The 23,957-nt window shown below is 41.8% G+C and overlaps 1 protein-coding gene across 5 annotated transcripts in view; it reads left to right on the forward strand.

Moving 5' to 3' along the window:
• Window positions 1-23,957, forward strand: part of MYO1D (myosin ID) — a 341,746-nt gene that overhangs the window by 278,122 nt on the left and 39,667 nt on the right. For all 5 annotated transcript variants that reach the window (XM_063959995.1, XM_063959994.1, XM_063959998.1 and 2 more), the window contains 9 exons: window positions 7,055-7,125; window positions 7,294-7,368; window positions 17,370-17,502; window positions 17,925-18,091; window positions 18,932-19,139; window positions 19,230-19,453; window positions 19,879-20,023; window positions 20,368-20,472; window positions 23,074-23,187. In XM_063959995.1, coding sequence (XP_063816065.1) covers window positions 7,055-7,125; window positions 7,294-7,368; window positions 17,370-17,502; window positions 17,925-18,091; window positions 18,932-19,139; window positions 19,230-19,453; window positions 19,879-20,023; window positions 20,368-20,472; window positions 23,074-23,187 — 1,242 coding nt within the window. The remainder of the gene's footprint in view (window positions 1-7,054; window positions 7,126-7,293; window positions 7,369-17,369; window positions 17,503-17,924; window positions 18,092-18,931; window positions 19,140-19,229; window positions 19,454-19,878; window positions 20,024-20,367; window positions 20,473-23,073; window positions 23,188-23,957) is intronic.

The following is a 23,957-nucleotide window of genomic DNA, read 5'->3' on the forward strand; positions in this document are numbered from 1 at the left end:
CCAAATTCCCTGCTGACTCTCTCGCCTGGCCTATGCACAGTGCTAGCCTTAAGAGATGATGTCATGTCTAGTCACTGGACAGGACACCGCTTTCTTGTGACAGTCGGAAGGCCTGTTTGGTATTCTAGACTTGGTAGCATCAGACTTTAACACTTAGCAGTCAGATATTTGGATTGTTTTGTTATATTTTTAACATGCACAAAATTGCTCTGTGTCTCTGTAATGATGTTTTTGATGTTCAGGATTTTTTCTTTGTCCTCGAGGCCATGGATATAAATAAATCCCCTCATGATAATAAATATTTCAGTAATGATGCAGTTGGTCTTTGTTGATCCTGTCTGTACTATGGCAAAAGCCAGTTTAGTTAACAAACGCTGCATACATAAAACCAGGAATAATATAGAAGTGACTAACAGTTTTTTCCTGAGCAGAGTAGGGTGAAATGTTGTGATTTGTGAATGTTGCTTACTGTTTGCTTTGCGCAATGATAAGTGAAGAAATAGAACACGAAGGATCCATTACATGTTTAAATCTTGTACTGAAGTCATTATTTTCTTTAGTTTATATGTTTACTAGCTGAATTTGAAGTATTTCCGTGCGTATAACTTTAATTTCTCTTACGTCCTAGTGGATAATGGGGAACTGTACTTTTGAACCATGGTGTATAGATCGAGTCCACTGGAGCCTTGCACTTTAAAACCTTTAGTGTGTATATGTGTGTGCTGGCTCCTCCCCTCTATGCCCCTCCTACCAGACTCAGTTTGGAAAAATGTGCCCAAGGAGCCGGGTGTATTTCTCTGGAGCTCCAGAGAGTTTCCTTTATTTTTTTATTTTAGTTCTTTATTTTCAGGTAGTACAGGTTGGCAACCAGCCTACCTGCTTCGTGGGACTTAGAGGGGGGACCGAACCAACCTCCTGAGGGCTAATGGTTCGTAATCTCTGCTGACAGGACAATGAGCTTCTAGGGTGCTGCTTCACACACCATACTGTGTGTGCCCACGCCAGCAGCTAGCCGCCACCCTCTAACAGATGCCAAAGATCGTCAGGTGCGGTGAGTGTTAACACCGGGGTCCCGTCGGTGCGGTTTGGCGGCGGCAGGGGCCACGAGCTGCGGTGCCCGCCACAGACTACACTGGCTCAGAGGGCTTATGCTCCACAGTGCTCACTGTCATTAGGCTTTGTGTGTACTGTTTATGCTAATTCAGCCAGTATAAGCATTAGTGGGACCGCACCCCATTACAGGGGCGGGGCTTCCTGGACCAGAGGCGGGAAGGCGCCATTTCCTGCTGCTGCGGATCATCAAGGCTGCATGCACGCTGCTCCTCCACAAACCCACGCTGTTACAGACTCTGTACTGGTATCAAGAGGTCATAGCAGGAGGGAAGCACATCAGCGGTTGCGCTGCTGCACATCTGTAAGGTGATACACATATTTTCACACACTGTGCTGCTGTTTTCTGTGTGCTGGTCTGTGTGGAGGTGTTTTTCAGTGAGTTGCGCATTACTACAGTTGTGTACAATATGTCTGTTGACATGGTTATGTGTGTGCTGCTTGTAACTCTACCATGTCTTCATGTGTGAACAGTGCTCCTTATCTCCTCAGGGACACCGTTCACAGGCACCTGACTGGCTAGATACTTTTAATAGCATGATTCACAATGTGAATTCAGAATTAGCTGCAGCTAAGAACGAGAGAAAGGTGTTAATCTATTGATTGTATGGCCAAAGCAGCAGATACCAGAAAGGCTTCTCAGCCCCCTCTGTTGGTTTCACATAAACGCTCACTGCCACAGGTGCTCCAGTCTGATTCTGATTCTGATCAGCCTGATGTGGATGATGATGATATGGATGAGGACAGCTCTCTGTCCCCCGGGGTGGATGCCCACATTTATGCTATAAGAGAGGTTCTTCACATACCAGATCAGGAAGCAGAACCAGATGAGGAGTTGTATTTTAATGTTAGACCCAAGACCTCAGCCACTTTTCCGGTGTCTAAGGAATTAAACTCCCTGGCCAGGGAGGCATGGGTAAACCCTGACAAGAAATGTAAAACTCCTCGGAGGTTTATATCTACTTTTCCCCTCCTAGCTGAGGACAGGAAGGTATGGGAAAACCCCATATCAGTCGATACGTCTGTGTCCAGACTGTCTAAGATATTGGTACTGCTGGTGCCAGGGGCTATATCCCTTAAATACCCTGCTGACCGTAAAATTGAGACCACTCTCAAGGTAATATATACGGCAGCAGGCGTAGCACAGCGCCCCACGATAGTTTGTGGTTGGATTTCTAGGGCAATAGTCAAGTGGTCTGATAATATTATTAATGGATTAGACACTCTGCCCCAGGATGAGGTCATTACTCTGCTGCGACACATACAGGATGCTGCGAATATTATGAGCAAGGCTATAAAGGAATTGTGTAAGATAAATGGGCGCACTACTGCTATGGCAGTTTCAGCACGCAGAGCTCTGTGGGTACGTCATTGGTCAGCGGACGCTGATTCCAAAAAGGGTGTAGAAAATCTTCCCTTGACAGGTGATGCCTTGTTTGGGGACGAGTTAAATAAATGGATCTCCCAGGCATCGGCAGGTAAGTCTACCTATCTGCCGTCGGCTGCGCCACCAGCTAGACGTTCTTACACAGGACCCTCCTTGCAGTCCTTTCGTGTGGCAAGGTTCAGAGGCAGGTGCCGTGGGGTCTCCACCACTCCGAGAGGATCTCGTGGTAAGTCCCGTAAATCTGCAACTGCTGCATCCCTGGACCAGACCACCGGATCCCCTGCCGCTAAGCCTTCCGCGTGACGGTTAGCCCCAGCAGCAAGGCGACTTTCAGGTAGGTGCTCACCTTCAACACTTCGCCTACGTGTGGGCGAAGCCCTGCCGAGATACTTGGGTGAGGGACCTCATTTCCCAGGGATACCGGCTGGAATTTCAAGCACTTCCTCCTCACAGATTTTTCAAATCGGCCTTACCAGTTTTGCCCACAGCAAAAGTTATCTTGCAAGAGGCTATTCAAAAACTTTTGCGGACAGGGGTGGTGGTTCCAGTACCTCCTACGTTACACAACAGGGGTTTTTACTACAGTTTTTTTGTCGTTCCAAAACCAGACGGTTCGGTGCGACCCATCTTGAACCTGAAGTCTCTAAACCCGTATCTGCGGGTGTTCAAATTCAAGATGGAATCCCTGCGGGCAGTGGTGTCCGGTCTGGAGGAGGGGAATTCCTGGTATCTCTAGATGTCAAGGATGCTTACCTACACATTCCCATGTGGCCCCCTCATCAGACCGGTGGGCTGTAACCCAAGGGGCCCAGTTCCAGGGAATATGGTCAATTCAGGAATCTGCTCTGCCGATAAACATCCTGGAACTCAGGGCAATTTACAGTGCTCTTCTGCAAGCTTCCCATCTCCTGAAAGATCAGGCGATCCAGGTTCAATCAGACAACGCCACTGCGGTGGCGTACATAAACCAACAAAGGGGAAAAAGAAGCAGTGCGGCAATGCGAGAAGTGTCAAAAATACTCTTCTGGGCGGAGGCCAATGCAAAGGCCATCTCGGCCATATTCATTCCAGAAATGGACAACTGGGAAGACTTCCTCAGCAGACACGACCTCCATCCGGGGGAATGGGGTCTACATCCCCAGGTGTTTCAACAGTTTATTCACCGGTGGGGCTGTCCGCAGATAGATCTGATGGCTTCTAGTCTCAACAAGAAACTATGCCGTTACTGTTCCAGAATGAGGGATCCGCAGGCAGTAGCAGTGGACGTGCTGACGACACCATAGACGTACCAGTATGCGTACATGTTCCCTCCTCTACCGCTAATCCCAAGGGTTCTAAAAAGCCTAAGAAGGGAAAGCATTCTAATTGCCCCGGATTGGCCTCGACGGGCGTGGTACTCGGACCTCCTAACCATGGCTCTGGAGGATCCCTGGCCACTGCCGTTTCAAAAGGATCTTCTTCAACAAGGTCCATTCATCTATCCAGACTTACAGCAGCTATGTATGACGGCTTGGAAGTTGAGAGGGAGATTCTAGTAAGAAAAGGTCTTCCCTCCAGGGTTATTTCCACTATGGTCCAGGCCAGGAAGATGGTTACATATAAACATAATCATTGTATCTGGAAAAAATATGTTTCCTGGGGCGGGATGTACTAAGCGGAAAATGCGGTAAACCCCCTGTTTACCGCATTTTCCTGATGTACTATCCCACGGCCGCCAGGTCAGCGCCGCGGCGGGGTTCGCCAGCTTTAGCTGGCGATAGTCCATAGAAGCCTATGGGCTTCTCTCCGCGGCGCTGTGTGAGTGATCCGATCGGATCCCTCCCAGCATGCCCTGCAGCCGCCCCCGTCACCCCGCGCATGCGCAGTCTGACTTCTGGGGACGAATCCCGGAAGTCAGGCTGCCGCTGTGCATCGCGGAGGACAGCTCTTATCGGAAGAGCTGTCCTCCGCAATGCTGATCGCATATGTTAGTACATTTGCGATCAGCATCGTGGCGCAGGGCGGCGATGGGCGGCGATGTACATTAGTACATCCCGCCACTGGTGTGAAAGTAGAAAGGTTTCCCGTGGAATTTAGAATTGGTTGTTTTCTACTTTTCCTGCAAGCGGGAGTGGATATGTGCCTGGTTGGTTTGGTATGGTTTGGTTGTTGTTGCTATCCTCTGTTCGGGTTAGCGCCCTCCTTTTTGATTATGGTTGTGTGTTGGCTTAGTGCCTCACCGCTGTTGTACCTGTTTCTTCTCTCATGGTATGTCCGTCTCCTCGGGCACAGTTTCCTAGACTGAGTCTGGTAGCAGGGGCATAGAGGGGAGGAGCCAGCACACACATACACACACTAAAGGTTTTAAAGTGCCAGGCTCCAGTGGACCCGATCTATACCCCATGGTACTAAAGTACAGTTCTCCAGTATCCACTATGGACTATGAGAAAAGGAATTACCAGGTAGGTATTAAATTCCTATATTTTAAGGCCCTCCTTGTAAACTAATTAGACTTACAACAGGACATGCTCCGCCCGGCGCTGCCAATCTTTGTCGGGCCGCACCTCTGGGTGGGCCTTCCCCGGATTGATGCTGTCAAAAGGCTGGCGCTGAGAAGAATAATCTACCTCATTCTCTGCCCTGTCCCGCCTCGGATTCTGCCCTGCTCAGTGCTGTAAATGCTGGGATGACAGGCCAAGCTCCGCCCACTGTATGTTATTCATGTTATATATGTAAGGTTTGCAGGGATAGACTGACTCTATTCCAAAGGGCCCTAGGTCTCCTTGCTTAGCTTCTCACTCTCCTGAGGGCTCCTCCTTTGAGGTAAAAAGGTAAAGATTTTTCACAACACTCGAGGTCACTGGGAGAGCTGTCGGTAGCCTTTACACAGCAGATAAGCAGTTGCCGATTATCAAGCTTTCCTATAATGCATTTAGGAGTCAAAATATTTATGTCTCCTTTCCTCCTATTGCTCTCTGAGAGGTTCGGCAATGTATAGTTCAAGTGACAGGTTAACCTCTGATAACTGAGACACTATCCTCTCCTGACTGGAAAAAGGGTGATTAAGTACTTATATCTGAAATCTATCTATCTATCTATCTATCTATCTATCTATCGACATTTTATTTTTCACCCCTTCTCACCCTCCATGCTAATGGGGATTGAACTTGAACTGAAATGGCATCGGGAGTGTCACTATTCATGCCCGCAATCCCGAACAATATGGATTTTTACCTGTCACCCCATTCACACCACCACCCCTAGGGGTGTCTTACCCCCACAGTATTTTTTTCCAGATTGTAAGTCATATGTGTACCAAGTTTGATGTAAATTGCTCCAGGCATTCCAGAGTTATACTGGAACACACACATCCATATATATATACAGGTTGAGTATCCCATATCCAAATATCCGAAATACGGAATATTCCGAAATACGGACTTTTTTGAGCGAGAGTGAGATAGTGAAACTTTTGTTTTCTGATGGCTCAATGTACACAAACTTTGTTTAATACACACAGTTATTAAAAATATTGTATTAAATGACCTTCAGGCTGTGTGTATAAGGTGTATAAGAAACATAAATGAATTGTGTGAATGTAGACACACTTTGTTTAATGCACAAAGTTATAAAAAATATTGGCTAAAATTACCTTCAGGCTGTGTGTATAAGGTGCATATAAAACATAAATACATTCTGTGCTTAGATTTATGTCCCATTGCCATGATATCTCATTATGGTATGCAATTATTCCAAAATACGGAAAAATCCCATATCCAAAATACCTCTGGTCCCAAGCATTTTGGATAAGGGATACTCAACCTGTATATATATATAGAGAGAGAGAGAGAGAGAGAGAGAGAGAGATACATTGTTAGGTGCTGCAGAATCCATGTGGTGCCATACAGAAATAAATAAATAATAATTAATAATATGCCTTAATGAGGCCTTTGTTTTTCTGTTGCATGAGTAGTGTGTTATTAACATGTGCCGACTTAGTTACCACGACTATATATAAGGCCCCTCATGACTTGATGGTTGCTCATTTGTGTCTGGTTGGAAATAATATTTCCTTATCTGCTAAAGCTAATTAAATACACCCCTGAACTGCATACAACAATAGTGCCCTCACAGGTATGAGGTGCAGTAAATAGCAAGCAATCCTGCAGCATTCTGAGTGCCAATATATTAATATTAATTACATATTTTCACAGGTTCTGGCAAAGTAGACTATTATGTTAATTCTTTTACTCAAGTCTTTTTTAATGTTAAAAGCTGAATATTTGCATTTGACAATAATAGGGTCGGGAACTAAACCGAGCGATCACTAGCCACATTGCTGGGCCAATTAGCTGTCATTATCAGATCTGGAGATGGAACAGAACTATACCACTTCACGAATAACATTTGTAAACCTCATTTTGCATTAAGTAAACAGACAACAAGTGCATTTAGTCATAAGGAGACCCACGAAAGTTCCCTGATTCCATTTGGACAGGTTTTGGTGTGTATCTGTTTTGACATATAAATAAAAAAAAAAAAAAAAAGTGTAAAAGTTCCATATTTTCGTCCGTTTAGGTCTGTCAAACAGATAAAGCTCTGGAATTTGACAGAGATTTCCGGATTCGTCATTACGCTGGAGATGTTCTGTGAGTATTTTGGCCCTGTCAGACAAGATTTCAGATATATTTTCACTCTACATAAGATTGTCCAATAAACTTTTAGTACTTTCATATTGTGGTTATGTTACATGGATGGTCATTAGCTACGGGGATTCTGTTGCCTGAATTTTGACTGTTTCTCTTTTTTGTGAATAGTTACTCAGTTGTGGGATTTATTGATAAGAATAAAGATACATTATTCCAGGACTTCAAGAGACTGATGTATAACAGGTGAGACAAATCTCAGGTGTGAGTTGTAGATTTATAAATCCTAGTCCATTTTTACCTCCCAATATATGTATAAGGTAGGGACTAAAAGATAATTTGGAGTTGGTATGTAGTTTTGCTGAGAAATGTCTTATTGAAAAAAGTTGTTTCATGATTTTGTAGTATAAATGGCAGGGGCGCATTTAGGGGTGAGGGCGCCCCTAGGCACAACAGTACCTGTCGCCCCAGCCTGCCTATTTTTATTATTTTTGTTGATTGGTTATAAGCCCTCATTTGATTATAGCCAATTTAATAGAATAATAAATAACGATACTATGATTTTTTATTTTTTTATATATATATTTACTAAGCAGGACAGGGCAGTATGTGCATGTCTAACCCATGTATACTTCATTCAAGTTGGCATATGGTCAGTAGTGATGAGCGGATTCGGTTTTACTCTGTTCTCAAAACGGCATCTTATTGGCTCACGGATGTCACGTGTTTTGGATAGCCAATAAGATGCCGTTTTGAGAACCGAGTAAAACCGAATCCGCTCATCACTAATGGTCAGTGTCGAACTGGGGCATGAAAGACCCACCAGGGAAATGTAATCACAGGGGCCCACTAAGGGGCGTTGCCATATGCTGGAAGGGGTTTGACCACATGACCAGAGAGGAGTGGCCAGCCATTATAGGTGCCTCTTAGCATAGTATATAAAGAAAAAGAGCTCTACCTCGCTGCCCACTTCAGGCTGTTGTGTATGTGCCTGGGTTACACCTGGAGAGAACAGTAGTATATGCACATGGGTTATACCGGGAGAGAACAGTAGTATAAGTGCCTGGGTTACACCGGGAGAGAGTAGTAGTATATGCACCTGGGTTACACCAGGAGAGAACAGTAGGATACGCGCCTGGGTTACACCTGGAGAGAACAGTAGTATACGCAGATTCCCCCAGTAGTGCCAGATATACAGATGCCCCCAGCAGTGCCATGCCAGATGCACGGATGCCCCCAGCAGTGCCAGATGCACGGATGACCCCAGCAGTGCCAGATGCACGGATGACCCCAGCAGTGCCAGATGCACGGATGCCCCCAGCAGTGCCAGATGCACGGATGCCCCCAGCAGTGCCAGATGCACGGATGCCCCCAGCAGTGCCAGATGCACGGATGCCCCCAGCAGTGCCATTCCAGTTACACGCGGATGCCCCCAGCAGTGCCAGATACACAGGTCCTGCTCCACAGTGCTGCTTACTGCCATCGCTCCTGTGTCTGAGGCCTCTGACTCTGCCTCACACAGTCACCACGGCTGCCCGGGCTCTGCTGTCTGCTGCTTTATCTGAGGGCCGGGGAGAAGAGCGCAGCGCATGCCTCTCCTCCCCTCAGTCCGATCCTGTGTCACTGCCGCCACCTGGGATCACCTGCTCCCGCGGCTGGGGAGGAGAGCGCAGTGCACCTCTCCTCCCCTCCGTCCGTCTCTTGTAAATCCTGCCCTCACACAAAAGAGGGCATGGCTAATACTCGGCAGGGCCTACCGATGAGTTCACCGGCTCCCCGGTGGCCCAGTCCGAGCCTGCATATGGTACAGTACAGGGGAAATGTTTTGCAGTTACTGGTACATTTTGTGCTGACATTACCAACACAAGCATCCAAGTGCCACCCCCAAACAAGTGCCACCCCTAGGCACGTGCCTCACGTGCATAATGGGAAATTCGCCACTAATAAATGGCACTACTTCTTTTAGTATTGTTTGAGAATGCTTATATCTCATGAGGTATACGACAGTTGACATTCTGGCAGTCGGGATTCCGGCGTCTGTATTTTGACCGTCTGGATTCCGACCACTGGGATTCCAGCTACATCCAGATCAGTCAGCTATTAGCTTCCATCAGCCTGATGTAGTCATACTATTGAAAGCAAAGATGAGATTGGATGTTATTGGTTGTAGCATTTGGTTTATTGAGCTATTTATTAAAAGATGTTAAGTTTTAGTTGGAATATACTATGTAAACCCAGTCTCAAAGGATTACTTACCAAGGATCCAGCATTCAGGCTATCTGATGAATCCCCCTGACACCTTGCATGTTTACCCGTTGATGCTTTGCTACAGATGTGTCCTCATACATCTTGCCTCAATGCGCCATGTAGCGGGAGATCCCTTAGCGGACAGGCCCCGTGTAACTCTGTTAGTGTCAGGCGTCTGTTTTTTGCTGAAAATGTGTCTTATTTGCATCGCTATGAGAATAGGATGCACAAGCAGACTCTGCTGATTAAAATGATATGCACCATGCCTGTATTCCGTGCGCATCTGCGACTGTATCTGCATATTAAATACTACATTACAGTGCTTTATAGGATAACACTGTAACGTAACATCTCGTATGCAGATACAGTACAGTTGCACACAGAATATAGGCATGCTGCATATCATTTATTGCTTTATGGAATCTTATTTATGAATATTAATATTTAATATATCATATATGGTATTTAATATATGGATATATTTCAATTAATATGCATTTATCATATATATCTGCAAATATATTATGTCAGGCTTACAAACTAATTGGCTGATACATATATGCAGTCCTTATACATATGACTTATGAAGTTATTAAGTTAAGATTCCTTAAAGAGAGTTCAAGCTTGAATATTACCGCTCTTTTTATATGATTCTTTATTTACAGGCAGATCAAATCGTACAGAATAAGATATACACAGTAGTGATATATATACTAATTATAATTATATATGCTTCCTTCGTTACATAACATAAAACAACATGACATAAGTTTCACAAACAGTTTCAATTGCTAACATAAAATGTATACTTGCAAGTTAAAGATTGCCATCCCAAGAATCATTCCTTCTGCATGTTCTCCATGACTTCTCCTCCTGACTGACTTCCTTCCTTCTCCTTCTTCTTCTCCCTCTCCCTCTTCCTTCCTTGCTTGTTAATAGTAGGTCTTAATTGTCTTCGGGCAATAGTACCACAAATGGCTGTGAGTAGTACACCTACTCTGTTCTGTATTTCCTCACTGAATAAATTACCATGCAGTCTTAAATCTCCTTATTCTACCTTGTACCTATTTATACATCTCAATCTTACATAAACTTATACCAGTTTAACCCATATAAAGGCGTTTTCTATCCTACCTATATTTTGACTAATAATTATTTAAAATGCTTTTGATGTGTATATAGTAACATCCTATCAATACAATAAATGAATATAATTTTGCTTCAAACAGATATTAAATATCATTTAGGAATGGCTTTAACTAAATCTAATTCCATCCAGTATTAGATATTTAATTACTTTTGAAGCTTTTACGAAGGAAGCATAGATAGTATCTACTGTGTAATATAAAAAAAAACATAAAATATTTACAAGGTATATAATACAATTACATAATATATATATATATATATATATATATATATATATATATCAGACAAATGTTTACATATATTTGATTAAGGTATATGAAGGGATGAGACAGTTCTGTATAATCACAGTGATGAGATGTGCTGTACACTGTTGTGGGGGTGTACATGTAGTTTGAAAGACAAGTAATGATTACTTGTGATGAAAGGGTTAATGAAAACCTTCCCCTTTCTTGTGAAACTGGAAAACTCCTTGAGGATTTGTCCATATATCAGTCTTTAGGGATGCTATGTAGATTTTGCTGGATAGCAGCGATGAAAGGGTTAATGAAGACCTTTTCCCTTGTAAATTGGAGTCTTTTTTGGAGTCTTGCACCATTCTGTATACAGGTTGCCAGGATTACTATGGATCAAACAAAAAGACATACAATGAATATCACAGATATTTATACAGTGATTTAACATACCGTGCTATGCATTCTGTCCTATCTGCTGCATGTTATCAGGTACAGAATTTACAAATGTGTCTTTAAAGATTGAATAACAAACAAACAATTGTTTCTGGCCTGTGCCAATCTTTCCTGTCACCTTGTGTGTCAATGGCAGCACAATTGTCGCTGCAGATATGATGCTGGTTTAATTTGGAAACTGTGGCTGTTGGAACATCAAAGCAAACAATTGTGCTGCCATTGACACACAAGGTTTTATGGAATCATATTTATGAATATTAATATTTAATATATCATATATGGTATTTAATATATGGATATATTTCAATTAATATGCATTTATCATATATATCTGCAAATATATTATGTCAGGCTTACAAACTAATTGGCTGATACATATATGCAGTCCTTATACATATGACTTATGAAGTTATTAAGTTAAGATTCCTTAAAGAGAGTTCAAGCTTGAATATTACCGCTCTTTTTATATGATTCTTTATTTACAGGCAGATCAAATCGTACAGAATAAGATATACACAGTAGTGATATATATACTAATTATAATTATATATGCTTCCTTCGTTACATAACATAAAACAACATGACATAAGTTTCACAAACAGTTTCAATTGCTAACATAAAATGTATACTTGCAAGTTAAAGATTGCCATCCCAAGAATCATTCCTTCTGCATGTTCTCCATGACTTCTCCTCCTGACTGACTTCCTTCCTTCTCCTTCTTCTTCTCCCTCTCCCTCTTCCTTCTAACTCCTAACTACAAGTCTGGTCCTTTTATCTCATATTTTACCAATTCAAACTATCATATTCTCATAGTTTCCAATGGAATAGGTAATTATAGGTTTGTCAGATTCCAAGGTGTAATAAAACAAACATTGAACTGGGCTGTCGTGTCCTGTTCACGGAGGCATGGTGTCATAAAAGTGTGGTGTCCACACTGCCTTAAGCAAGTATAGTATTGTAAAATCTGGAATGTCTTTTCATCCAAAGTTCTGTTGTATTGACAAGTTTTCCTGGGGTCGGTTACACAATGTTTTATCAATGGATGTGATCTCTTTTCATAGTAGTTAATTTATACTCCCTAGCTTTTAACCTTCACTGGACAATAGACAAACCAGTAGATTCTGATCTACTGTAAGCACACCTGTGAATTCCAATGACCAACAGAGCTCTGTCACATACCTATTATCATTTATGGCCTAATACCTTTTCTCTACAATGACTCTTGATCTTACTGTAACCTCTCTGGCCTTATTTATGACTAGAGCAGAATAAACCTGTTTCCTACACTATTTTTTACCATCTTGCTGTAAAACACAAATATACAGTTAAATATATAAACACATACACAAACCTAATCTCTTAAATCAGCTAAACATTACCTCATACATTCAAACTTATTTCATATCTATTCCTTACTATATATATCCAGTATACTGTCCACTATGGTAACATCGCCTATTTATAATGAATTATATTTTGATTCAGACAATATCCATTGCCCTAATATTATACTAAGTGCAGACAATTACCTATAAGGCAACAGTCGCCCCCTTGTGGCCATGAGAAATTCTTTTGATTGGCCACACATTAAACTAGCGTAATTGCTTCCAAATACATTTCAAAATATTCCTTCAAACATAACTTTCGTTGTAACCATAATATATACCATAAGTGTAATAATAATAACCATTATGATTTTAAAAATCTCTAAAAATTCTTAGCTTACCTAACCTTATTCTACTTTTTAACTAAAGCAGACAAAACTGAGGTTTTTATTCAGTATTCATGAGGAAAACTAATTTCTACAGACATTTGGAATACCATAGCCCAATTGTAGACCTTTTTTCTGTATCTGGATCAGTACGTTTGGACATTTTTGCTGTTCTTGTATGTAGCAATTTACTGTTTGTGAAACTTATGTCATGTTGTTTTATGTTATGTAACGAAGGAAGCATATATAATTATAATTAGTATATATATCACTACTGTGTATATCTTATTCTGTACGATTTGATCTGCCTGTAAATAAAGAATCATATAAAAAGAGCGGTAATATTCAAGCTTGAACTCTCTTTAAGGAATCTTAACTTAATAACTTCATAAGTCATATGTATAAGGACTGCATATATGTATCAGCCAATTAGTTTGTAAGCCTGACATAATATATTTGCAGATATATATGATAAATGCATATTAATTGAAATATATCCATATATTAAATACCATATATGATATATTAAATATTAATATTCATAAATAAGATTCCATAAAGCAATATTGGCGACCATGAAGGGACTTGTTATTACTGAATCTGATTATCTGATCTATAATATTTATGAGGAGTAGCAGATGCTATAAGCTGGCTACCAAATCTGCAGAATCACGGTGGGGATGTATCTATGAAAATTTATTACCATTGTGTAATGTCAATTTTGTATTCTGTATAACCTAGGATAAATGTGTTAGTGCAATATACGTTATTTTAACTAACATAATATCTATTAGGAAGCAGCACCAAAGGCTATAAGCCTGCTGGCAAAATACAAGATCACAGTGGAATAGGTTACAAATGAGAATAAAGAATTTAAAGGCCTAGAATAGAAAATGTGCACAGTGGAAAAGAGTATTTCCAAATAAATGTATAAATGTACCAGGTATTAGAGTTTAACCTTAAGACACCGGTCAATCTTAAGGAGAGGATACCTTCAGTACTAAAAACAAAGAATATATAAATTTAGCATTGAAATGTTAAAAATGCAAAAGTTTTCTGTAGCATTTAGAAAAATGCGCAGAACTGCGGCTCTAGAAGCCAAACAGAAATGTAAAGAAGAATCAGGTTCACGTCTTCGTAAGGCGTGCCTGACCATTAATGCAAAAATGCATTCGTTATTTAAGTCCCTTCGTGGTCGCCAATATTGCTTTATGGAATCATATTTATGAATATTAATATTTAATATATCATATATGGTATTTAATATATGGATATATTTCAATTAATATGCATTTATCATATATATCTGCAAATATATTATGTCAGGCTTACAAACTAATTGGCTGATACATATATGCAGTCCTTATACATATGACTTATGAAGTTATTAAGTTAAGATTCCTTAAAGAGAGTTCAAGCTTGAATATTACCGCTCTTTTTATATGATTCTTTATTTACAGGCAGATCAAATCGTACAGAATAAGATATACACAGTAGTGATATATATACTAATTATAATTATATATGCTTCCTTCGTTACATAACATAAAACAACATGACATAAGTTTCACAAACAGTTTCAATTGCTAACATAAAATGTATACTTGCAAGTTAAAGATTGCCATCCCAAGAATCATTCCTTCTGCATGTTCTCCATGACTTCTCCTCCTGACTGACTTCCTTCCTTCTCCTTCTTCTTCTCCCTCTCCCTCTTCCTTCTAACTCCTAACTACAAGTCTGGTCCTTTTATCTCATATTTTACCAATTCAAACTATCATATTCTCATAGTTTCCAATGGAATAGGTAATTATAGGTTTGTCAGATTCCAAGGTGTAATAAAACAAACATTGAACTGGGCTGTCGTGTCCTGTTCACGGAGGCATGGTGTCATAAAAGTGTGGTGTCCACACTGCCTTAAGCAAGTATAGTATTGTAAAATCTGGAATGTCTTTTCATCCAAAGTTCTGTTGTATTGACAAGTTTTCCTGGGGTCGGTTACACAATGTTTTATCAATGGATGTGATCTCTTTTCATAGTAGTTAATTTATACTCCCTAGCTTTTAACCTTCACTGGACAATAGACAAACCAGTAGATTCTGATCTACTGTAAGCACACCTGTGAATTCCAATGACCAACAGAGCTCTGTCACATACCTATTATCATTTATGGCCTAATACCTTTTCTCTACAATGACTCTTGATCTTACTGTAACCTCTCTGGCCTTATTTATGACTAGAGCAGAATAAACCTGTTTCCTACACTATTTTTTACCATCTTGCTGTAAAACACAAATATACAGTTAAATATATAAACACATACACAAACCTAATCTCTTAAATCAGCTAAACATTACCTCATACATTCAAACTTATTTCATATCTATTCCTTACTATATATATCCAGTATACTGTCCACTATGGTAACATCGCCTATTTATAATGAATTATATTTTGATTCAGACAATATCCATTGCCCTAATATTATACTAAGTGCAGACAATTACCTATAAGGCAACACATTGTAATCAGCAGAGTTTGCTTGTACGTCCCATTCATATCACTTTGTGAATAAGATGCATTTAAATGGAAAAAGTCGCACGTAAAGACACTCAGCACTTCCAAGTCACAACACTGCATGGCGTGAACAGAAAGGCTATTTAACGTGCAGGGAGGCTTAGATGTCGGTAGACACATCTGCAGGGCCGAAACTAGGGGGGGGCTAGGGGGGCAGGTGACCTGGGCGCCGGATTGGAGGGGGCGCCGAGACCCCCAAACACCGCCGCGGCACTTTTAAACCCCCTTCTCCCGAGTGCCCAGCTCGGGGGGCGGGGTTTCGCGGAATGACGCGATTGCGTCGTGACGTCACGGCGCAAACGCGTCATTCAACGAAACCCCGCCGGAGGAGGGAGAACTGAAGGGGGAGCCCGGAGCCGCGCAGACGAGGAGGGAGAGGCGGCTGAAGAGCGGCGAGAACCGCTTCAAATGTAAGTCAGCCCCTCTCCCTTCCTCTCTCTCTCTCTCTCTCCCTCCCTCTCCCCACCACCTGCCGTAATGTTTAAAATGGGGACCTGTGCCTGCGTACTGTGTAAAATGGGGACCTGTGCCTGCGTACTGTGTAAAATGGGGACCTGTGCCAGCGTACTGTGTAAAATGGGGACCTGTGCCAGCGTACTGTGTAAAATGGGGACCTGTGCCAGCGTACTGTGTAAAATGGGGACCTGTGCCAGCGTACTGTGTAAAATGGGGACCTGTGCCAGCGTACTGTGTAAAATGGGGACCTGTGCCAGCGTACTGTGTAAAATGGGGACCTGTGCCAGCGTACTGTGTAAAATGGGGACCTGTGCCAGCGTACTGTGTAAAATGGGGACCTGTGCCAGCGTACTGTGTAAAATGGGGACCTGTGCCAGCGTAATGTGTAAAATGGGGACCTGTGCCAGCGTACTGTGTAAAATGGGGACCTGTGCCTGCGTACTGTGTAAAATGGGGACCTGTGCCAGCGTACTGTGTAAAATGGGGACCTGTGCCAGCGTACTGTGTAAAATGGGGACCTGTGCCAGCGTACTGTGTAAAATGGGGACCTGTGCCAGCGTACTGTGTAAAATGGGGACCTGTGCCAGCGTACTGTGTAAAATGGGGACCTGTGCCAGCGTACTGTGTAAAATGGGGACCTGTGCCAGTGCGTACTGTGTAAAATGGGGACCTGTGCCTGCCGCAATGTGTAAAATGGGGACACTTGCCAGCGTACTGTGTAAAATGGGGACACTTGCCAGCTTACTGTGTAAAATGGGGACACGTGCCTGCCGCAATGTGTAAAATGGGGACACTTTTTCCTGGATATGAAATTTATGTTAGAAAAGGCAGTTTTTCAGGTTAAAAAGTTCTGAAAGAGATATATATATATATATATATATATATATAATATTTTTATTCATTTATTTATTTATTTATTTTTTATTTTATTATTTTTATTCATTTATTGTAAAATATAATTTTATTTTTTTTTGCGGGGGGGGGGGGGGGGGGGGGGTCAAATGACTACCTTGCCCCGGGTGACAGAAATCCTAGTTTCGGCCCTGCACATCTGTAGCTCCTGTTTTGACCTGATCTTTTTCAGACAAGCAGCTTGATATCCACTGACAACACACTGTGTGTGAGAGCATGCAGGAGCCAAGAGTGCAGTAGGAGACAAGCACATGGGGACTGCTTGATGGCCTTAACCCTGGGCATCATATAAGTAAACCTTAGGACTGAACCAAGCTGAAGTTTTGCTTAAGTAAGCTGTATAGTTTCTTCACATGTGTTGGTCACCAGCTCTATAAAGCCATACAAACCAAATAACTGTAGTTAAGATTTCTATCTGGTCCTTCTTTAATACAGCATTTTTCAATTTCTTCCTGATGACTATACAGTCTCTTAATTTGTCCTCTCCCATCTTGTTTCTCCTTGCAATCCAGCTCCAACCCTGTGCTGAAGAATATGTGGCCTGAGGGGAAGCTGAGTATCACAGAAGTCACCAAACGCCCACTGACTGCAGCCACACTCTTCAAAAACTCCATGATAGCCCTTGTGGACAAGCTGGCATCTAAGGTACAAGCATTGGGAGCCCTCAGATCTATAACCTGGTTTTGCCTTTTAAATGGTTTATATAAGCCTAAATTTGATTTTATTATCTGGCCGGAGCAGCCAACATCCACATCACGCAACCTCACATTTACTTCTTTAAAGCTAGTCAATGTGTTTTTAGACAGGCCCTGTTATACTCAAATATGCTGCAAAGTTGTTTCCTATTTTCGGGTTCTGCAGACATTCACAGAGAAGTGCAATAGGTTAATAGATGAAAACCAACGTGTGGATTTGCATTATCCTCTTCTCTTATTCCTACACTCATTTCCCCCATTCTTTCATTTCATGTCTAGATTTATTGTTCTACCAAGTTATTTTTCCCTGTCCTCCAGCTTGGCCGGTCTTTCCATTGTCTAACTCTGTGTCCATCTCTGTTGACCTCTCAGGAGCCCTATTATGTCCGCTGCATTAAACCAAACGACAAGAAATCGCCTTCTCTGTTTGATGATGAACGCTGCCGCCACCAAGTGGAGTATTTGGGTTTACTGGAAAATGTCCGTGTCCGGCGAGCAGGTTTCGCATATCGGCAGGTGTATGAGCGATTTCTACACAGGTAAGGGCATTTTTTTCTCTTCTACTGTATAATACAATTATTTTACAACACTGACAAGTGTCATCAGTAGTCTCCATTGTCGGAAAATTAGCATTTAAGCTTAAAAACATTTCATTGCTGACTACTGGGCTGTTACCAGAAAAACTGAAACACATTTGAGACTTCATAAGTCACAACAGTCTAAAAACTACCTAGCCCTGCTGCAGAATGTTATTGCTATAGTTATTGCTATTCTCAGTTGCCACTTATATCAGTTAAATTCATGTTATAAGGCATGTAGCTACACAAGCAGTGTTGGACTAAAGTTTCTGCAGAATGAGTTCCAGTTGTAGATGGGCTCAGGTGTGTCAATTTCAGAGTGCACACTTCCAGTTGTAGTTCTAAAATCTACTCCGTCATTGAACAGTCCTTCAAATATGTAATATGAGAGTGAGTATTTGGCTCTTCCTTTCAAAAAAGCTGCACGTTCTACTTATTGGCAGTAAATGAATACAATCCATTTAATCAAAGCAAAACACATCGGCAGACATTTTCAACAAGTGTTACAAGGTATAACCAGCAATAAAACAAAAAATTGTGCCCACAGGTAAAGGTTCAGAATATCGAATTTGGCCCCTTTGATGCCTGTTGCCCATCATTGATACATACTAGGGCTCAGTTTTTAGATACGTTTTCTGATCTTGCCCCTAGAACATAAAAGAATCACCTAATACTAACGGGTATTCTTATCTCTTGGCAGGGCAACTACTGAACTTTTTGTGTAGTCATGTTATATTTTGTAAGTAATATCTTGTTATATTAATTGCTCTCACCATCCTTCCTTCTCTGCCACTTGTCCAGGTACAAGATGATATCCCAGTTGACCTGGCCTAACCATGACTTGCCATCAGACCGAGCTGCAGTGCAGAAACTCATGGAGCAGTGTGGCTATCACCAGGATGCTGCCTATGGCAAAACCAAGGTTTTCATCCGCACCCCACGCACCCTATTCTCCCTGGAGGAGAAGCGGAGTGAGATGCTGATAAGAATCATTCTCTTCCTGCAGAAGGTGAATTGGGGATACATGGAACATTGCTGATTCTTTTCATATGCTAGGTCAGGAAACTGTTAGCATTCTGCTTTTGTATCCATATGTCAGATTTGGAGAGGCACATTGGCCCGCTGGAGATACAAGAGGATAAAGGCAGTCCGCACAATTATGCGCCATTATAGGCACTACAAAGTGAAGTCTTACATCCATGACGTGGTCCGCAAATTCAATGGAGTACGAAACAGCAGGGATTATGGGAAGAACGTAAAATGGCCATCACCTCCTAAAGTGCTCCGTCGGTTTCAGGAATTTCTTCAGAGCATCTTCCATAGGTACATGAACAGTGGCATTAGATCATAGTTGAGCAACCTTTGGGCAGTACGGATGGTGTAATGGTTAGCATTACTGCCTCACAGCACTGAGGTCATGGGTTCGATAACTACCATGGATCTACCTGTGCGGAGTTTGTATATTCTTCCCGTACTTGCGTGGGTTTCCTCCGGGTATTCCGGTTTCCTCCCACAATCCAAAAATATACTGGTAGGTCAATTGGATCCAAACAAAAATTAACCCTAGTATGAATGTGTGCGCATGTACATGTGGTAGGGTTTATAGATTGTAAGCTCCACTGGGGCAGAGACCGATGTGAATGGCCAAATATTCTCTGTAAAGCGCTGCGGAATATGTGTGCGCTATATAAATAAATGGTAATAATAATGGGATAATTACCATACCAACAAAGCTTAAATCTTTACAGGTGGAGAGCATACCAACTAATAAAGAGCATCCCTCCTGCTGACATACCAAAAGTCAAGGTTAAAGTGGCTGCTTTTGAGAATCTTAAAGGCCACCGAGCTGACATGGGTCTTCAGAGGAGCTGGGAAGGAAGCTACCTAGCATTGGTAGGTGCTTTAGAAAAAAGTAGGAAGATGCATCTGTGAAACTGTCTGTCACTGAAATACAACAAAAATGAAAGGCATGCATCTAAGAGTTCCCTTTCTAAATTATATTTATCAAATCACAATACCAGAACCTCAACTATTCGGACTTTTCTGACATTGTCCTGGTTTCTGCATGCTTATCCCAGACTGTCACTCAAACGTCACAGTCTCTCCTAGAATGTGGCCAGGGCAGGGCAGAACAGTATGGAAAAAGTAGATTACCCAAAGCTATGAACATCAATCATTTTATAATGCTAGCACCAAAGTCTGATCCTGAATGAGTAATTGAGTTGTTTCATTTTCAGAAACAGGAGAACAGCCAGGATTCAGGATTGTTTGTATCTCGTGCCAATGAGCTGCAGCGAAAAGACAAGTTCATGCAGTCTCTCTTCTCCTGTCACGTGCGCAAGGTATGCATCTGCGTCATGTCATTAATTGTAAGAGAAAATGTGGGTTACAGATGACTCCGTAACTTATTTAACACACTAGGGGGTAGATTTACTAAAAGCTTCTAAGTCAGACAATTGATGGTGTTGCCCATAGCAACCAATCAGATCCTAGCTACTAGTTCTAGAAAATGATACACAGAATCTGATTGGTTACTATGGCCATCACCACCACTTGTCTGTTTTAGAAGTTTAGTAAATCTAGTATCTAGTGGTTGGGGATGCGTCATGTTTTCTCTTCCCGCCTAAATCTGTTTCTTTTTCATATAAATTACTAGTCCTACTTTGCAATGTTATAATCATGTTGACTTGATACCATTTTTTACTTGTGCTGCAATTAGGGGCACAACTACAAACTTGTGTATTTCATAGCAAGACTTTGAATGTGCCTACAGGATTCCTAGGGTTCCAATTGAACCTCTCCTCACTCAAAAGAGTGGGTGTGCCACGCGCTTGATAGAGCTGGTTCTCCTAAGCAGCTGTAAAACCTTGGACAGTCACTCCAAACTATACACAAAACACAATAGTACTAGAAGTACTCATACAGCGCTAGAAAATGAATAAATCTATGCAGACAGGTGAAAAGGATCAATCAACAATTTAATATAGAATAAAAAATGGGTAAAATAATGCCCAGGGTGACAATTAATAAGCACCAATGCACACGGAGAACAGTTAAAAAGCCATGGCTCGTTTAAAAAGCCAAATGGAATCAGCAACAGGACATATCCAGTGGTTGGTGGACTTCAATTTCCCTTTAACCATTACAGATGTATGTCTCTCCACAAATAATTACCAATCCTGGAGGTACAAATGCAAGCTTCCCTGATGGTATCTCAGCAAATGAAGATCTCAGCACATCAGTTGAAGGGGAATGGGTTAGTACTCCATTAGCAGTAGGATGGTTGTGGAGGAATGGTTCCAAGTTTCTTTAAGGGTCCACCGTCCAAATGATCCTGGATAATATATGTCCCAGTGTCCAACAAGTAGGTCCTTACGCGTTTCGCTGTCTTCAGGGGGCAGCTTTGTCAAAGGTAAGTGCTCTCTGTAAAAATCATCCCAGTGATTTCGCAGGTACTATTTTTGTGATTATTGGATGTATCACTTAAGGCAGGATCGGTAATCTTAGTATCAGCTGCTGCAGTTGCTGGTGGCTCTGGAGTGAAAACTCTTATAGTCTCAGCAAAGCTCACTCGCCGAGAACTTTTCTGCCGCTTTTCAAGAGTAGAATCCTGCAGGATAATGCGGCAGAGCGGAGGCTCTGGCCTGCTGCTCGGAGGGTCCCCCCCGTCAGTCTCCTCACCCACACAATAATACCGGATGATCTACTCTTGAAAAGCGGCGGAAAAGTTCTCGGCGAGTGAGCTTTGCTGAGACTATAAGAGTTTTCACTCCAGAGCCACCAGCAACTGCAGCAGCTGATACTAATTTTACCGATCCTGCCTTAAGTGATACATCCAATAATCACAAAAATAGTACCTGCGAAATCACTGGGATGATTTTTACAGAGAGCACTTACCTTTGACAAAGCTGCCCCCTGAAGACAGCGAAACGCGTAAGGACCTACTTGTTGGACACTGGGACATATATTATCCAGGATCATTTGGACGGTGGACCCTTAAAGAAACTTGGAACCATTCCTCCACAACCATCCTACTGCTAATGGAGTACTAACCCATTCCCCTTCAACTGATGTGCTGAGATCTTCATTTGCTGAGATACCATCAGGGAAGCTTGCATTTGTACCTCCAGGATTGGTAATTATTTGTGGAGAGACATACATCTTTAACGGTTAAAGGGAAATTGAAGTCCACCAACCACTGGATATGTCCTGTTGCTGATTCCATTTGGCTTTTTAAACGAGCCATGGCTTTTTAACTGTTCTCCGTGTGCATTGGTGCTTATTAATTGTCACCCTGGGCATTATTTTACCCATTTTTTATTCTATATTAAATTGTTGATTGATCCTTTTCACCTGTCTGCATAGATTTATTCATTTTCTAGCGCTGTATGAGTACTTCTAGTACTATTGTGTTTTGATTCCTAGGGTCCCCTCTGTGCTGTCACTATCCTGGCTGGGCAAGCTTGCATCTGAGCGATGCTCTGCACCACTTTGCACTTTCTGCTCAGAGTTAAGAAATTAATCTTGGAGCCACAGAACAATGTCTCACATGCATGGCATTCTGGGGCTTCTAATTCCTTGCAATGTCTGCAATCACACAGCAACATTTATTAGTTCCCTGCTGACTGCATAAGAGTATAGGCCGCCCTAAGCAGCATGGCTGCCCCCATCTGAGTGGCCCCCTCAGCTGCTGTACTCTTTAGCATCGACTACTAAGGGCTTGTGGAGGGGTTTGGAGCTCAAATCAGTCCTGTTGCCAACTCAAGGTTCCAACCAATGCTGCAAAAAGAAGCACTTGTCCTGCATGAATTCACCAGTTAAAACCAGCATAACTTTAGCCCTGTCTCTTCATGTAGCCATGTCTGTATATAGCTTTTTTTTCTCTGATGTACTGCTCTGTGGCCAACCTCTGTGTATGATCTCTCCACATTTTTCTACCACAGGTAAACCGATTTAACAAAGTAGAAGATCGCGCCATCTTTATAACAGACCGACATCTGTATAAAATGGATCCCAGCAAGCAGTATAAAGTAATGAGCAGTACTCCACTCTATAATGTAAGTAATGTGTTATCTTGTGCTTATGTGGATACTATATTGTTTTTTCTATGTGTTTAAATTGTTGTCAAAAACTTAAATGGGATGTCCATATATATAATACTTTTTACTAAAACAAGTTTATAGATCAGGCACTTTGAAGGGCCTCAGGTATCTGTCTGGGGTACCTCCTGGGTATAAATATATTGTGCACTGACTACAGTGCAAATGCTACGTACACATCATTTGAATGTATATTGTATAGGTATTTATGTGCCAATCATATAGACATCACTTCTGGTAATGTGGGAATTGATGCAAGGGACGAGAGTATTATACTCCCATTATATAAATCAATAGTGAGGCCTTATCTTAAATACTGTGTGCAATTTTGGGCACCATATTAAAAAAAGTATATCCTGGAGCTAGAAAAGGTTCAGAGGCGGGCGAACAAACTAATCAAGGGCATGGAGACGCTGGAATACGAGGAAAGGCTTGCAAGGCTAGGCATGTTTACATTGGAAAAGAGGAGACTAAGAGGGGACCTGATCAACATCTACAAATATATAAGGGGTCAATACACAGAGCTTGGGAGGGACCTGTTTTCTATAAGATCAGCGCAGAGGACACATATTCACTCGCTTAGGTTAGAGGAGAGGAGTTTCTGCACAGTGAGGCGAAAAGGTTTTTTCACAGTTAAGTCAATACGTGTTTGTAATTCCCTGCCTGAGAGAGTAGTAATGGCGGACTCAGTCAACACCTTTTAAGAATGGGTTAGATAAATTCCTATT

Source organism: Pseudophryne corroboree, chromosome 3 (genome assembly GCF_028390025.1).
Source record: "Pseudophryne corroboree isolate aPseCor3 chromosome 3, aPseCor3.hap2, whole genome shotgun sequence".
Taxonomy (NCBI): Eukaryota; Metazoa; Chordata; class Amphibia; order Anura; family Myobatrachidae; genus Pseudophryne; species Pseudophryne corroboree.